This window comes from Rhineura floridana, chromosome 19, assembly GCF_030035675.1.
Source record: "Rhineura floridana isolate rRhiFlo1 chromosome 19, rRhiFlo1.hap2, whole genome shotgun sequence".
In the NCBI taxonomy this organism is placed as follows: Eukaryota; Metazoa; Chordata; class Lepidosauria; order Squamata; family Rhineuridae; genus Rhineura; species Rhineura floridana.
The window spans coordinates 24,452,741-24,465,268 of NC_084498.1; the positions used below are offsets into that span (position 1 = coordinate 24,452,741).

At 48.1% G+C, this 12,528-nt stretch overlaps 1 protein-coding gene across 1 annotated transcript in view; it reads right to left on the reverse strand.

The window, feature by feature from the left end:
* Nucleotides 1–12,528, reverse strand: part of BICDL1 (BICD family like cargo adaptor 1) — a 53,645-nt gene that overhangs the window by 38,882 nt on the left and 2,235 nt on the right. The window contains exon 2 of the mRNA XM_061602896.1: nt 4,681–4,896. Coding sequence (XP_061458880.1) covers nt 4,681–4,896 — 216 coding nt within the window. The remainder of the gene's footprint in view (nt 1–4,680; nt 4,897–12,528) is intronic.

Consider the following 12,528-nt stretch of genomic DNA (forward strand, 5'->3'; position numbering starts at 1 on the left):
ACCAAGCACACATTCAATTTATAAGAAGGCTTTCAGAAAAAGCCCTGATGTTTCGAGTCTGCCAAAGCTTTCCATGCGGTGACTCTGCTAGGAGGAAAGGTTGCAGCATTTGGGGCTTTTTGGTTTGGAGAAAAGGCAAGTCAGAGGAGACATGACAGAAGTGTGTAATATCATGCATGGCATGGAGAAGGCGGACAAAGAAAAGTTTTTCTTCCTCTCACATAGCAGTAGAACTCGTGAGCATCCAACGAAGCTGAATGTTGGAAAATTCAGAACAGACAAAAGAAACGCTTTCTCCACGCAGCGCATGGTTAAACTATGGAATTTGCTCCCACAAGAGGCAGTGATGGCCACCAACTTCAATGGCTTTTGAAAAGGGTTAGACAAATTCATGGAGGATAAGGCAATCAGTGGCTACTAACCGTGAAGGCTATGCTCTGTCTCCATGGTCAGAAGCCATATGCTTCTGAATGCCACTCGCTGGACACCACAGGAGGGGAGAGTGCTCTTGCGCTCAGGTCCTGCTTGCGGGCTTCCCAGAAAAGGCACCTGGTTGGCCACTGTGAGAACAGGATGCTAGACTAGACGGGCCACTGGCCTGATCCAGCAGGGCTCTTCTGATGTTCTTATGGATCGCTGTGCACCTAACCTGTCTGTAATGGATCCATTGTTTGGCCATACTAGACCTGACAGTGGAGATCTGTGATTAAGACCTCTCTCATCTCTTTAAAGGTTCTTTAGAATAACTTTTAGCCCTCCAGGCCTCTCTGTCTGCTTCTTTGGACTCTGCTAAGGCCACACCCCTCACTGGCACTGCTTTGCACCTTCCTCATGAGCTTTTGCCCTGCTAGGATGTGTCCTTGAACTGGGATAATCATTGGGCTTACCTGGATGGAGACCGTGTACGTTTATGTGCATAACAGCAACCACAGGCTTATTTGCATGTTTGGAATGTAGCCTACTATGCAAATTAAGAGTTAAGTCTGTCGTTCCACCCACTTTTGCCATTGGCATGTGGTCCCCGGAAAGCTCCCCATGAGGGAATGCGGCCCTCGGCTGAAAAGGATTCCCCACTTTGGGTCTGACATTTCCAGTTTGCTATAAAAGGCTTCTCACCCCACCAATAGGATGCTGTACTAACCAGGTGACACCTTTCGTAAACTGAGCATATCATCCCTTTCCAGTCCAGATGGGTGTCCTACATCCCAGAGGCATTCTTATAAAACTGTTGGCCAGTGGTTGCAGAAAGTGTATGCAAGGCACTTGGGCGCAAAAGTCAAAATGAATGATGGGCCCTTTTTTCATTCAAATGTCGTCAGATTTATCCGCTGGCAACGCTGTGAAAAGGAAAGTTGCGAAAGGAGGTCACTTTTTGATTGTAACAGGGAAAGAGTAGTTACTGATGGGATTTCCCTTTGAGATTGACTGTTCTTGTTTAGGGCAAGATGCTTCAGGAAGAAGGGCATTTACTTCTGGGAAAGAATATTGTAGAGAAGACTGATTAAAGCAGAAATGTGATTTAAGTTTGTGTGCTTGGACTGTTACCATTGCTGTGTTAATAATGGTGTTTTTCCTTATGTCACCTAGCATAGGTACTCCGAATTTTATATCTGTGGGCCCCTCCAGGCATCCTTTTTGTGATGCAGTCATTATGATTTGTGCTCATGAAGGTATTGGGGAAGTTACACACAATTCCACTTTCAATACTGTTTGCACCTGCTAGGGATGGAATCCACCCGCCGCCACCCCCTATTGACACAAAAAAGAAGGCAGGAGAGGAGGGGCCCCCAGGCTGAATGATACAGCCAAGGCCTCAGCAACAACCTCCTCTAGCAGGGCCGGGCCGTGGAGGAGAAACAGGAAGGCGAGTCACCAAACTGCAAGGAAAGCAACAGACTGCAGGCTGGATGGGCAAATATCTGCTTAATTCTGTAACACTGGGAAGGAATCACAGAACCACCTATAAAGCAGAATGATGTGTGGACTGGCCAGTATAAATCCACCACTAATGCCCTATTACTGGGTCAATGACATATTGTCTTTTTGGCACCTACAGAAGACCTTTCTCTTCCAACAAGCCTTTTAAGTAGAGACCTTATCCCAGTCTCCATCTGTGCTGGAATTGTTTAAGATGTTTTTGTTTATAAATATGTTTTTAAGATTGTACTTCTTTTTAAAGACGTTTTATCGTCTTTTTGTGTTCTCTTTGGGAAGAAGGCAAGGACATACATTGAATACATAATAATTTCTCATTTTATATGTTATATCTATTGAAAATAGCTCTATGTTTTAATTCTTTTAATCCTTGTTTGTATCTGCAGTGGCCTTTGGCCCAAACAGTGATAATAAACTGAACAACGTCGCAGAACAAACACACACACAGAGTCTGGAGAGAACCTGTGACTATATCGACCCCTTGCTTTTCAAAAACATTAGAAAATGATGGATGCTTTGCAGTATGTCTGAACTGTCGCATTTTATTTGTTCGTTCCAAAATAAATACAAATCTAGGTTCGGAAAAAAAAGGATAGTTCCCTATAAATTCCCTCCCGTTCTGCGGCTCCTTCTCTTAAAAAGGACATTTGCTAACACCCAAATGACCACCAACAGACGTCACGCCAGTGTCTCCCCGGGTATCTGCAACCTTACCGTAATGGAATTGCAAAAAAACCCAGGAACCACCTTCTTGTTGCCATGGCAACACCAGCGACTGGGACACTGTGATATATGGTATCCTAGCAACCAGCGGTGCTCCTGAGCCACTCTGGGAATTACAAGCAAGCCATCGCAGCTGAGATTGATCATCCTGAGGCAAAGGAGGGGCGAGGAGACTGCTATGCAGTGCGCGGCCTTGGCTGTTCTGGTACAAGAATTATGGGGGAAATCAAGCACGTCAACCCCTGCTTCAGGGGACAGGAGGGATATAGGGGGCGAAGGGAAGGGAAACACACGATCCAAATCGGGATGAGAGAAAAATTCAGTTCATTCAAAGGCCTAACTCACATTTTCCAAAACATTCTGCACACTGAAACACAGCCATTCTTCAAAATTCACACTACTCCAAATTTTGCAAAGCAGTTCTCCAGCCGAGTGCACGGAAATACATATCGTCATGAAAATAACATACAAAAAATGCATCGCGTTCGGAGAAATAGCTTTGCAAAAATGCATGTATTAGGCAAAGTCACACGCCCAAATGCATATATTGGGAGACAGTCGCAATAAAATGACAATGAATTTTCATGAGGAATTTTTTTTAAAAAATCATGAACTGATGTGGAGAAGTGATCCTGGCCCTCCCCTGTGTGACAACCGTTCAAGTACTTGAAGAGCACTATCATATCTTCCCTCACTCTTCTCTTTCCTGATTCACAGCATCATAGAATTTGAAGGGGCCTATAAGGGCATCGAGCCCAACCCCCCTGCAGGGATCCAACTTAAAGCATCCCCGACAGGTGCCTGTCCAGCTGCCTCTTGAACACCACCAGTGTTGGAGAGCCCACTGCCTCCCTAATATTTATTTATTTAAGGCATGCATACATTTTTCAGGCAGACCTCACAAAGCAGTTTACATTAGATGATCACAACAATAAGTATTGATGTTTTTTTTAAAAAAAAGGTACAATAAAACAGAAAAGACAGCTTGTTTGTTTGAGCAGAAGCTGTTACTGCTTTTTCTCCCTCCCCACAGGGCAAGATGGTTCTGCAGATGCTGCTGTGGGGACAACTGTGGGAAGAGAGAATTAGATACAGACGCTCTGCATACAGGAAGCCCAAGAAAGGGCCCAATGGCTGACATCTCCAGGTAAAAGCATTTCTGACCTCTTTTCAGAGGCTGTGGAGAGCCAGCTACAAGACGTGGTGATGGCCACTACAATCAGATGGCTTCTTAAAAGGGTTAAACCAGCCTTTTCCACTCCCTGGATGCTTTCAACTATATTATGTGCCTTCAAGTCGATTACGACTTATGGCGACCCTATGAATCAGCGACCTCCAAGAGCATCTGTCATGAACCACCCTGTTCAGATCTTGTAAGTTCACATCTGTGGCTTCCTTTATGGAATCAATCCAGCTCTTCTTTGGCCTTCCTCTTTTTCCACTACCTTCTGTTTCTCCCAGCATTATTGTCTTTTCTAGTGAATCGTGTCTTCTCTTCTCATGATGTGTCCAAAGTATGATAACCTCAGTTTCATCATTTTAGCTTCTAGTGACAGTTCTGGTTTAATTTGTTCCAATACCCAATTATTTGTCTTTTTCGCGGTCCCTGGTATGTGCAAAGCTCTCCTCCAGCACCATCTTTCAGATGAGTTGATTTTTCTCTCATCCGCTTTTTTCCTAATACTGAACTCAGCAAGCTCAGTATGTGCTGGCTGGCAGCAGCTCTCCAGGGTTTCAGGCAGGAATCTCTCTACCTAGACTGTGTTGGGAGTCACATGTTTACAGTGATCCTGCGGGGAAGAGCTCAGTGGCAGAGCACCTGCTTTGCATGCAGAAGGTCAGAGGTTCAATCCCCAGTGGCATCTCCAGGCAGGGCTGATAAAGACTCCTGCCTGAAACCCTCTAGAGGAGCTGCCAGTCAGTGTAGGAGATGACACTGAATTAGATGGACCAAGGGTCTTTAACTCAGCATACGGTAGAGTCCTATGTCCCAGTCCCGACAACCTCAAGGGGTTCACTCACCCTGCTCAGCTGATCCAAGAGTCTTTGGTTCTGTTCAGATAATTCCTGGACCGCTCGCGTTTTCTCCCGGTCGGCTTCTCGAAGGTGAACCTGCTGCTTCTCCAGCTCGTCCTGGAGTTGCTTCACATCGCTCTCCAGCTCCGAAACCCTCCCTTCCCACTCACCCTCTTTGTTCTCAAACCGTCGCCTTAGTTCATGCTTCTCTTGTTCCAGGTGCTGCGTAACAGGAGAGAGAGAGAGAGAGAGAGAAATCAGGAGTCAACACCCTCCTGCAAAGTTATGCTGCCATGCACATTTTGTAAAAAAAATAAAATGCACCCCCCTATTCATATACAGATTCCGGGCAAGGCTAGCCCAAGGCATTTTGCTGCCTGAGGCAAACGATTTGATGGCACCCATTCCCAATTCCAGGTAGAGAAGCCAGACCAACCGGCACTTGAATCTTCCTTGGGGCACCTCCAGACTGTCAGTATTTTTGCAGGAGCAATTCAACTGCATACCAGAACTTTAGGTTTGCGCAGCTGATGTGCTGTGCCAGCCTAAGGCCCCTTCAGGTGTCCTTTCTGTGTGAGTGCATTTGTGATGGATGGATTGATTACGAAATGTCTATCCTGCTCTTGTTCCCAAAGGGAGCCCAGGGCTGCAAACAACAAGTGATAAAACACTAAAAACATCTTAAAATACATCTGCAACACAGATGCAGACTGGGAGCAGAAATACACACACTGTTCTGCCAGCTTCAGTGCATCTCCACCTCTCTCTTCTGAAAATGGGGGCCCACGACGCTAGTCATACCCCACTCCTTTATATTGTAAAACCTAGTGGGAGCAGCTTGAGTGCATTTTTTTTTAAATCAGCTTCAAAGAGATTTTGCAACTGATCAGCAGATCAACCCGTTCCCCCTCCAGGTATGGCGAATTGAAACTCTTTGCTCTGGCAACAAGTGTGTTCCCAGCCTGGGATAAGGTCTCTACTTAAAAGGTTTTTTGAAATAGGAAGGTCTTCGGTAGGCACTGAAAAGACAACAGAGATGGCGCCAGTCTAATATTTAAGGGGAGGGAATTCCAAAGGGTGAGCGCGACAACACTAAAGGCCCGGTTCCTGTGTGTTATGTGGAACAGGCCTCCTGATAAGATGGTATCTTCAGGAGGGCCTCACCTGCAGAGTGCACTGATCAGTTGGGTATGTAAGGGGTGAGATGATCTTTCAGGTATGATTTGTGCTCATGACAGTATTGGACCAGTTATCCTGCGTGTCTGTACTGTTTTGTCCCTGTAAAGTTTTTGGGATGGAAATACTCCTTTGTTTCCAATCTGTGCCTGTCCTCATACTTCCTGCTGAAATCCTGACACCTTTTATACCACAAATGTTCTGGGGTGGTTGTTTTCTCTCTCACTATAACAGACGGCCTCTCCAGACAGCAGTAACAGAGTAACATTACAGAAACATCACAGAACAAGGAATAAAGCAGAATGATGCATGGACATCTATATCCACCACCAAAGCACTATTATGACATCAATGCCATGTTGCAGGAAACGCTCGCAAGAAAACCCACTGTCACCGGTCTGGAGAGGCCCCCTCAAGCGGAACAATCTACTTTTGGGGGGGGGAAAGAACACATCAAACTTTTTGCAGTTTGGAAAGCGACAGGGAATAGCATTGAAAAGCATGAGATGAATGATCAACTAACAAGATGACATGTAAACACCCCGCCAACAAATCTGAACGAATGCTCACTTTCTGCAAGCAGCTCAGGATGAATGCTCAATCAAGTGGTTGTCGGCAGGGGCCTTGAACACTGGCAATGGGACAGCATCCTCCACTGCATTTCAGGGCAGCTGGCTAGCTTAGGAGGCATAGGGCAAGCTGTTGCTTGGTACACCCACTGGTGGATGGTGCCCACGGGAACTGGTGGGGCGGGAGCCCAACAGGAGGCGGAGCCAGAGCCAATGGGAGGCAGAGCCAACTCATTCTAGTTTTGCCCCCGTTCGCCTCCTCCCTGCTGAGTTCTACAAAGGCAGCACTGAGACTAAGGAGGAGGTGGCTGACAGGTAAGGCCACCACCCTCTGGGCTGGTTGTACGTAAGAAGGCCAGCAGAAGGGGGCTGGCAGGAGGTGGGTGGAGCAGTGCCCCATTCGCCTGAATGGACTGGCCTCCACTGGTACACACAGCTCTGTCCTCTAACCCTTTGCCCCCATTCCTTGTCCCTCCGCATCTGCTGCCTGAAGCAGCCACTCCACTCTACCTAATGGTAGGGCCGGACCCAATGCCAGCAACAACCAGCCCATACAGGTTGCAGATGACACCGATGAATTCAGAAGTGTTACTAGTTTCAGGAGGGAAAACACAAAATGGAGAGCAGCAAAAAAAAATATGACCCTAAAATCATGTTTTGTACCAACCCAGCTCCATCCAGGATAGCTCGCCTTTCCTAGCCCTTGCCCTTCTGCTGAAAGGCCTCAAAGCCAGCTCAACAGGAAACTCCTGTTCTTCCAACCCCACTCACCTCTATTCCAGCCTGTCCCTATTTTGGTGTGAGGTTCAATCACAGACTGGCAAATTCAGGCCACCCAATTTTGGTTGATTGGGAGGTCTTTCGCAAAAGATCAGACTTTCGGGTGATAAGGAAAGTGACAGAAAAATATAACATGTGGATGGACCCTTGCTTTAAGATGCCATCTAACCTCCCCACAAACAAATCAGGAGGAGCACTAGTTAAACAGCCAACAGTGGTCTAATCTAATTGTCTAATCTCCTTGCAAACAAATCAGGGTGAACGCTCAGTAAACAAGTTGTCTGGAAGCGCCCCCAAAGTCTCCGGTCCCCTTAAATAGCTCTGCCAATTCTTCCTTACCATCATCTCTACCTAAAACCATTCCTGAGGACATCTATATATTTTTTGCATTTATACCCAACCCTTCTCCCAAAAGGAGCCCAGGGTAATACTGCCCCAGGAACCTCAGCTTGCCCTGGCTTATCTGCCTTCTTACTTACAACCAGCCCAGAGGGTACCAGCCCTGGCCGGCAGCTTCCTCCTCAGACTCAGTGTTGCCGCTTGGTGTACTCTATACCCTCCTACAATAAAGACTCAAAAGACCACAACTTACAGGTAGATCTCCCATTTGCATGCAGAAGGTCCCAGGTTCAGTCCTTGGCCCCTTCAGGTGCAGCCCGGAACGATTCCTGTTTGAAATCCTAGAGAGCTGCTGCCAAGTCAGTGTCGGCACTACTGAGCTAGATCGAGCAATGGCGCAACTCAGTAACAGCAAAGAGCCATAGTTCAGTGGTCGAGCATTTGCTTAGCATGGAGGAAACCTCGGGTGCATTAACTAGCATCTCCAGGTAGGGCTGGGAATGTCCCCTGTCCGAAATCCATGAGGAACACACAGAGCTGGAGGACCCATGGACCATCTAGCTTAATACTGTTGACACTGACTGGCAACAGCCCTCCAGGGGTTTAGACAGGATTCTCTCTGTCTGAAACCCTGCAGAGGTGCTGCTGCCAGCCAGTGTTGACAATACTGAGTTAGGTGGACAATGGGTCTGATGCGATATAAGCGATATAAGCTAGCTTCCCACATTCCTTTAAGAAAAGATCGGTGCTCAGTGAATGCCAAGCAGTTCAGGCTCAAAGCAATTTATGGAATGCTCCGTCGCTCTTGGATGCATGAAGGTTCTCTCAGTGGGCTTCCTCGTGTTTCCTAAAACATGAACGCAGGAGGCCAGGAAAAGCTTTTCTGGAGGATTTAGCACAGTCATTCTCAGGAAAGAATTAAGCTCATTTGATAGAGAAAGGCAGAGCGAAGTGGGGGAATTGAAGACTGCCTCACGCTAGGGCTGACAGATGGAATCTCAGGAAAAAAAGGACATTTTGAGCTTTTATGATAGAAAATGCAGGCTGGAGAGAGAAAATTCCCCTCCACTTGACAGTCGAAGGCGCTTTGAAAGAAGGATTGTTGCTTGAGGTGTAGAATCATCATCATACTTATTTATTAAATTTACATCCCACCTTTTCTCCCAAAGGAAGCCCAGGGCAACAAGCAGGCGATAAAGCACTAAAAACATCTTTAAAAACAATTCCAGTATACAAATGCCTCTTGGGAACAAGGTCTCTACTTAAAAGGCTTGTTGAAAGAGGAAGGTCTTCAGTAGGAGCCAAAAAGACAACAGAGACGCCGCCTGTCTAATATTTAAGGGGAGGGGATTTATTTATTTATTTATATCCCACCCTTCCTCCAAGGTGCTCAAGGTGGCATACAAAGCTGTTCCCTCCCTCTCCTGTTTTATCCTCACAGCAACCCTGTGAGGTAGATTAGGCTGGGAGACACTGACTGGCCCAAAGTCGCCCAGCGTGCCTTGTGGCTGAGCGGGAATTTGAACCCTGGTCTCCCAGGTCCAGCACTCGAATAAACTACATGCACATACTTTGCATTCAGAAGGTCCCAAGTTCTAGGGGTACTCTCCCATTTGACAGTCAGAACTGGGCCAGACTGACAGTTAAAACTTCAGCACTGGCAATGGAGTGGCATCAAAGGGGAAGGCTGTAGCTCCACGGCAGAGCACCAGCCTCAGAAGCAGAAGGCTCCAGTTTCAGTCCCAAGCAACATCTCCAGATAGGGATGGGAAAGAGACTCCTGCCTGAAATCCTGGAAAACTGCTGCCGGTCAGTGTAGGTAATACTGAGCTAGACAGACTGATGGTCTGACTCTCTGTATTGGAGGGCTCAGTGGTAGAGCATCTAATTTTACATGCAGAAGGTCATACATTCAATCTTCAGCGAGGGCTGGGAGAGACTTCTGCCTGAAATCCTGGGGAGATGCTGCCAGCCAGTGCAGACAGTATGGTGCTAGATGGACCAATGGCCTGATTCAGAATAAGGCAGCTTCCTATGTGCCTGTGTATAAAGGGAAGCACCGTAGCTCAGTGGTTAGAGCATCTGCTTTGCATGCAAAAGGTCCCAGGTTCAATCCTGGTATCTTTAGAAGGGTTTGGAGAGGCTCCGCCCTGAACTCCTGGAGAGCCGCTGCCGGTCAGTGTATACAATAGCTTGATGGACTAATGGCCTGACTCAGTATAAGGCAGATTCCAATGTGCCTATGTCCTCTGCCGCAGCCTAATGGGGAGGGTAGATTAAGGCCCCTCCATACATCCTTTTTATTGCATGTTCACAATTTGTGCTCCTGATGGTTTCGGGGAACTTCCCTGCAATCCTACTTTCAATACTGTTTGCGTCTGCAAACGTTCCGGGGCAGTCATATTGCTTCATTTCCAATTGGTGCACGCCCCATTGCTTTGTGATGAAATCCTGTAAACTTTTTATACAGCAAATGTTCCAGTTTATTTATTTATTTATTTGTCTCACTTTCGCTGCATTATACTGCAAGAGTGCCCCTCCGGACTGCAGTAATGAAACACTGGGGTTGCACTGCAGAAGAACTAATGAAGCAGAATGATGTGCGGACGGTCCAATCTAACACTAATGCACTATATTGCTGCAGCAATGACATGTTGCAGAATATACCTGCAGAAAAAATCGTCAGTCTGGAGAGGCTCCAAAGGGAGACTCCTTCCTGCACAGAATCTCGGTGAGCTTCAGACCCTAAAACAGGAACTGGGAACCCGTGGCCCTCTGCATGTTGTGGGTCTGCCATCCCATTGGCCATGCTGGCTGGACTGGCTGGGGACTTGGAATCCCATAACAACCTCTGGAGGGCCACAGGATTCATAGCCTTGCCCTAAAAGGTACAAACCCACGGGGTTGGTTCCCCCCCCCCCCGCCCAGTGAATTGAATGAATTTGAATGGCTTTGGTTGTTTTTTTAAAAAGACCTCAAAAAAGCGGGGGGGGGCGGAGACAGAGGGTTTTTACCTCCATTCATCCCCAGACTTGTCAGTCAGCATAATCAGGATGCCACAGTGTTGAAGGCACATTGATTGGAAAGCGCATAGGCTGACACACTGCCTCTTGGTCCAATCAGGATGCCTACAGAGCTAGGGTAGGAAGGGCCTGCCATGGCATTTTTTTAAAAAAACTCCCTTGACAACTGCCTGTGCTTGTTTAGGGAGGCCTCTCGCTCTGGGAATCCAGGCTTCAAAATAAGTTATGAAACACCGAGAGGTCCACGTGGGACGCAGCCTCGTCCCTGGAGCAGAACTCAACAGCTGCTGACTGTCTGGGCGACAGTGAGCCTCTCCCCACCTCTCAAAATTCATCTCATTTGCAAAAATCCCTTGAAGGTGTGTTAAGTAAAAATGACACATTGCCAAAGAGACGAACAAGGTATGACCAAAGGGGTGACACACAGCGGGGCCACCCAGGGTAAGACAGTATCATGGACAGCAGGACTGAGGAACCAGTCCCCCCCCGATAGATTGATTGTTGATTATTGATTGATTGATTGATTAGATTTATATCCCATCCTTCCTCCCAGTAAGAGGCCCAGGGCAGCAGATGTTGCTGGACTGAAGCCTTCATCATCCCTGACCATTGCTCATGCTTGCTAGGAGGGCTGATGGGAGATCATCTGGAGGGTCACAGGTTTGCCACCACCCCAGATACGAAGGATAGCCAGAGCTGGACAAATAGGGCAAGGCACCACAGAGCTGTGGAGCTCTGACCCACTGTGGGCATTTCCTGGTCGGCAAACACAGGCCAAACTTTCTCAGGACCGCGCATTCTTCTAGAACAGGGTGGGGGAAACACGCAGTTCTCCAGAAGTCATTGGGCCCCAGCTATCCTCAGCCGTCATGGCCGTAGGTCGCAGATAATGGGTGCTGCAGTCTGGCAACACCTAGAGGGCACAATGCTTGGGAAGGCTGAATGAGTTCAACTGTGGGCACATCTGGTTTTCTTATGGGCGATTCCATACATCAGGATAGATCTGTGGCCTTCTAGATGTTGTTAGACTACAAGTCCCATCAGCCCCAACCAGCATGGCCAAGGGTCAGGGATGACGGGAGCTTTAGACCAGAAACATCAGGAGGGCCACAGGCTTCCCCTTCCAGAGTTGTCTTCGGTCGATGGGCAAGGCCTCTGTGATGAAAGATGTTGAACTCTCCTAACCCCATGCTTCTCCCTGCTAGCCTGCTCTCCCTCTAGCCCATCTGTCCTACACAGGTCCTGATCCTGGCTTCTCTTCAAGTCCTGCTCCTTCACATCTACTCTTAAATGGACCAAAGCAGATGGTCTGGCACAGGCTTGGGGAACATTTTCAGCCAGAGGGCCGCATTCCCGGGGGGGGGAGGGCACATGCCAGTGGTGGGCGGGGCCAGAGGCAAAAGTGGGCAGAGCAACAGATGTCAATTTTGCCTTTGTCCAGTGGGCTAGTTTCTAGGCACACACACAAACACCCCAACACCTCTCTCTATCCAGGCAAGCCAGGGGTTTGATCAGAGTTCAATGACACATCCCAGCCTGGCCAAAACATAAATAAGAATACTCGAGGAGGATGCAGAGCAAGGCCGGTGAGGGGCAGGCCCGGGGAGACACCCGAGGGCCAGAAGACAGGCTTGGAGGGCCATGTTCAGGGGCTGAGACTCCCCAGGCTTCAGCCTAGCACAAACACGTCCCACACATGGATGGGGCTTCCAGTGCCGTAGATGGTTGCACGCTGGACTCCCCTGGGTGCATGCAATTTCCACATTTCAGTCCCCAGTGCTGGCATCAGATAAGCAGCTGCAGAAGCCATTAGACATCTGGCAAACATCCGCTGAGCAGGGCCTTCACCTCCAAGGCCCCAAAACACATCCTCTCCACACCACACACACTCCACAGACACTCTTCTGGGCCATACTGACCGTTCCAGAGTACTCAGGCGTTCTTCTCCTGCTCTGCTGCCCCCATCC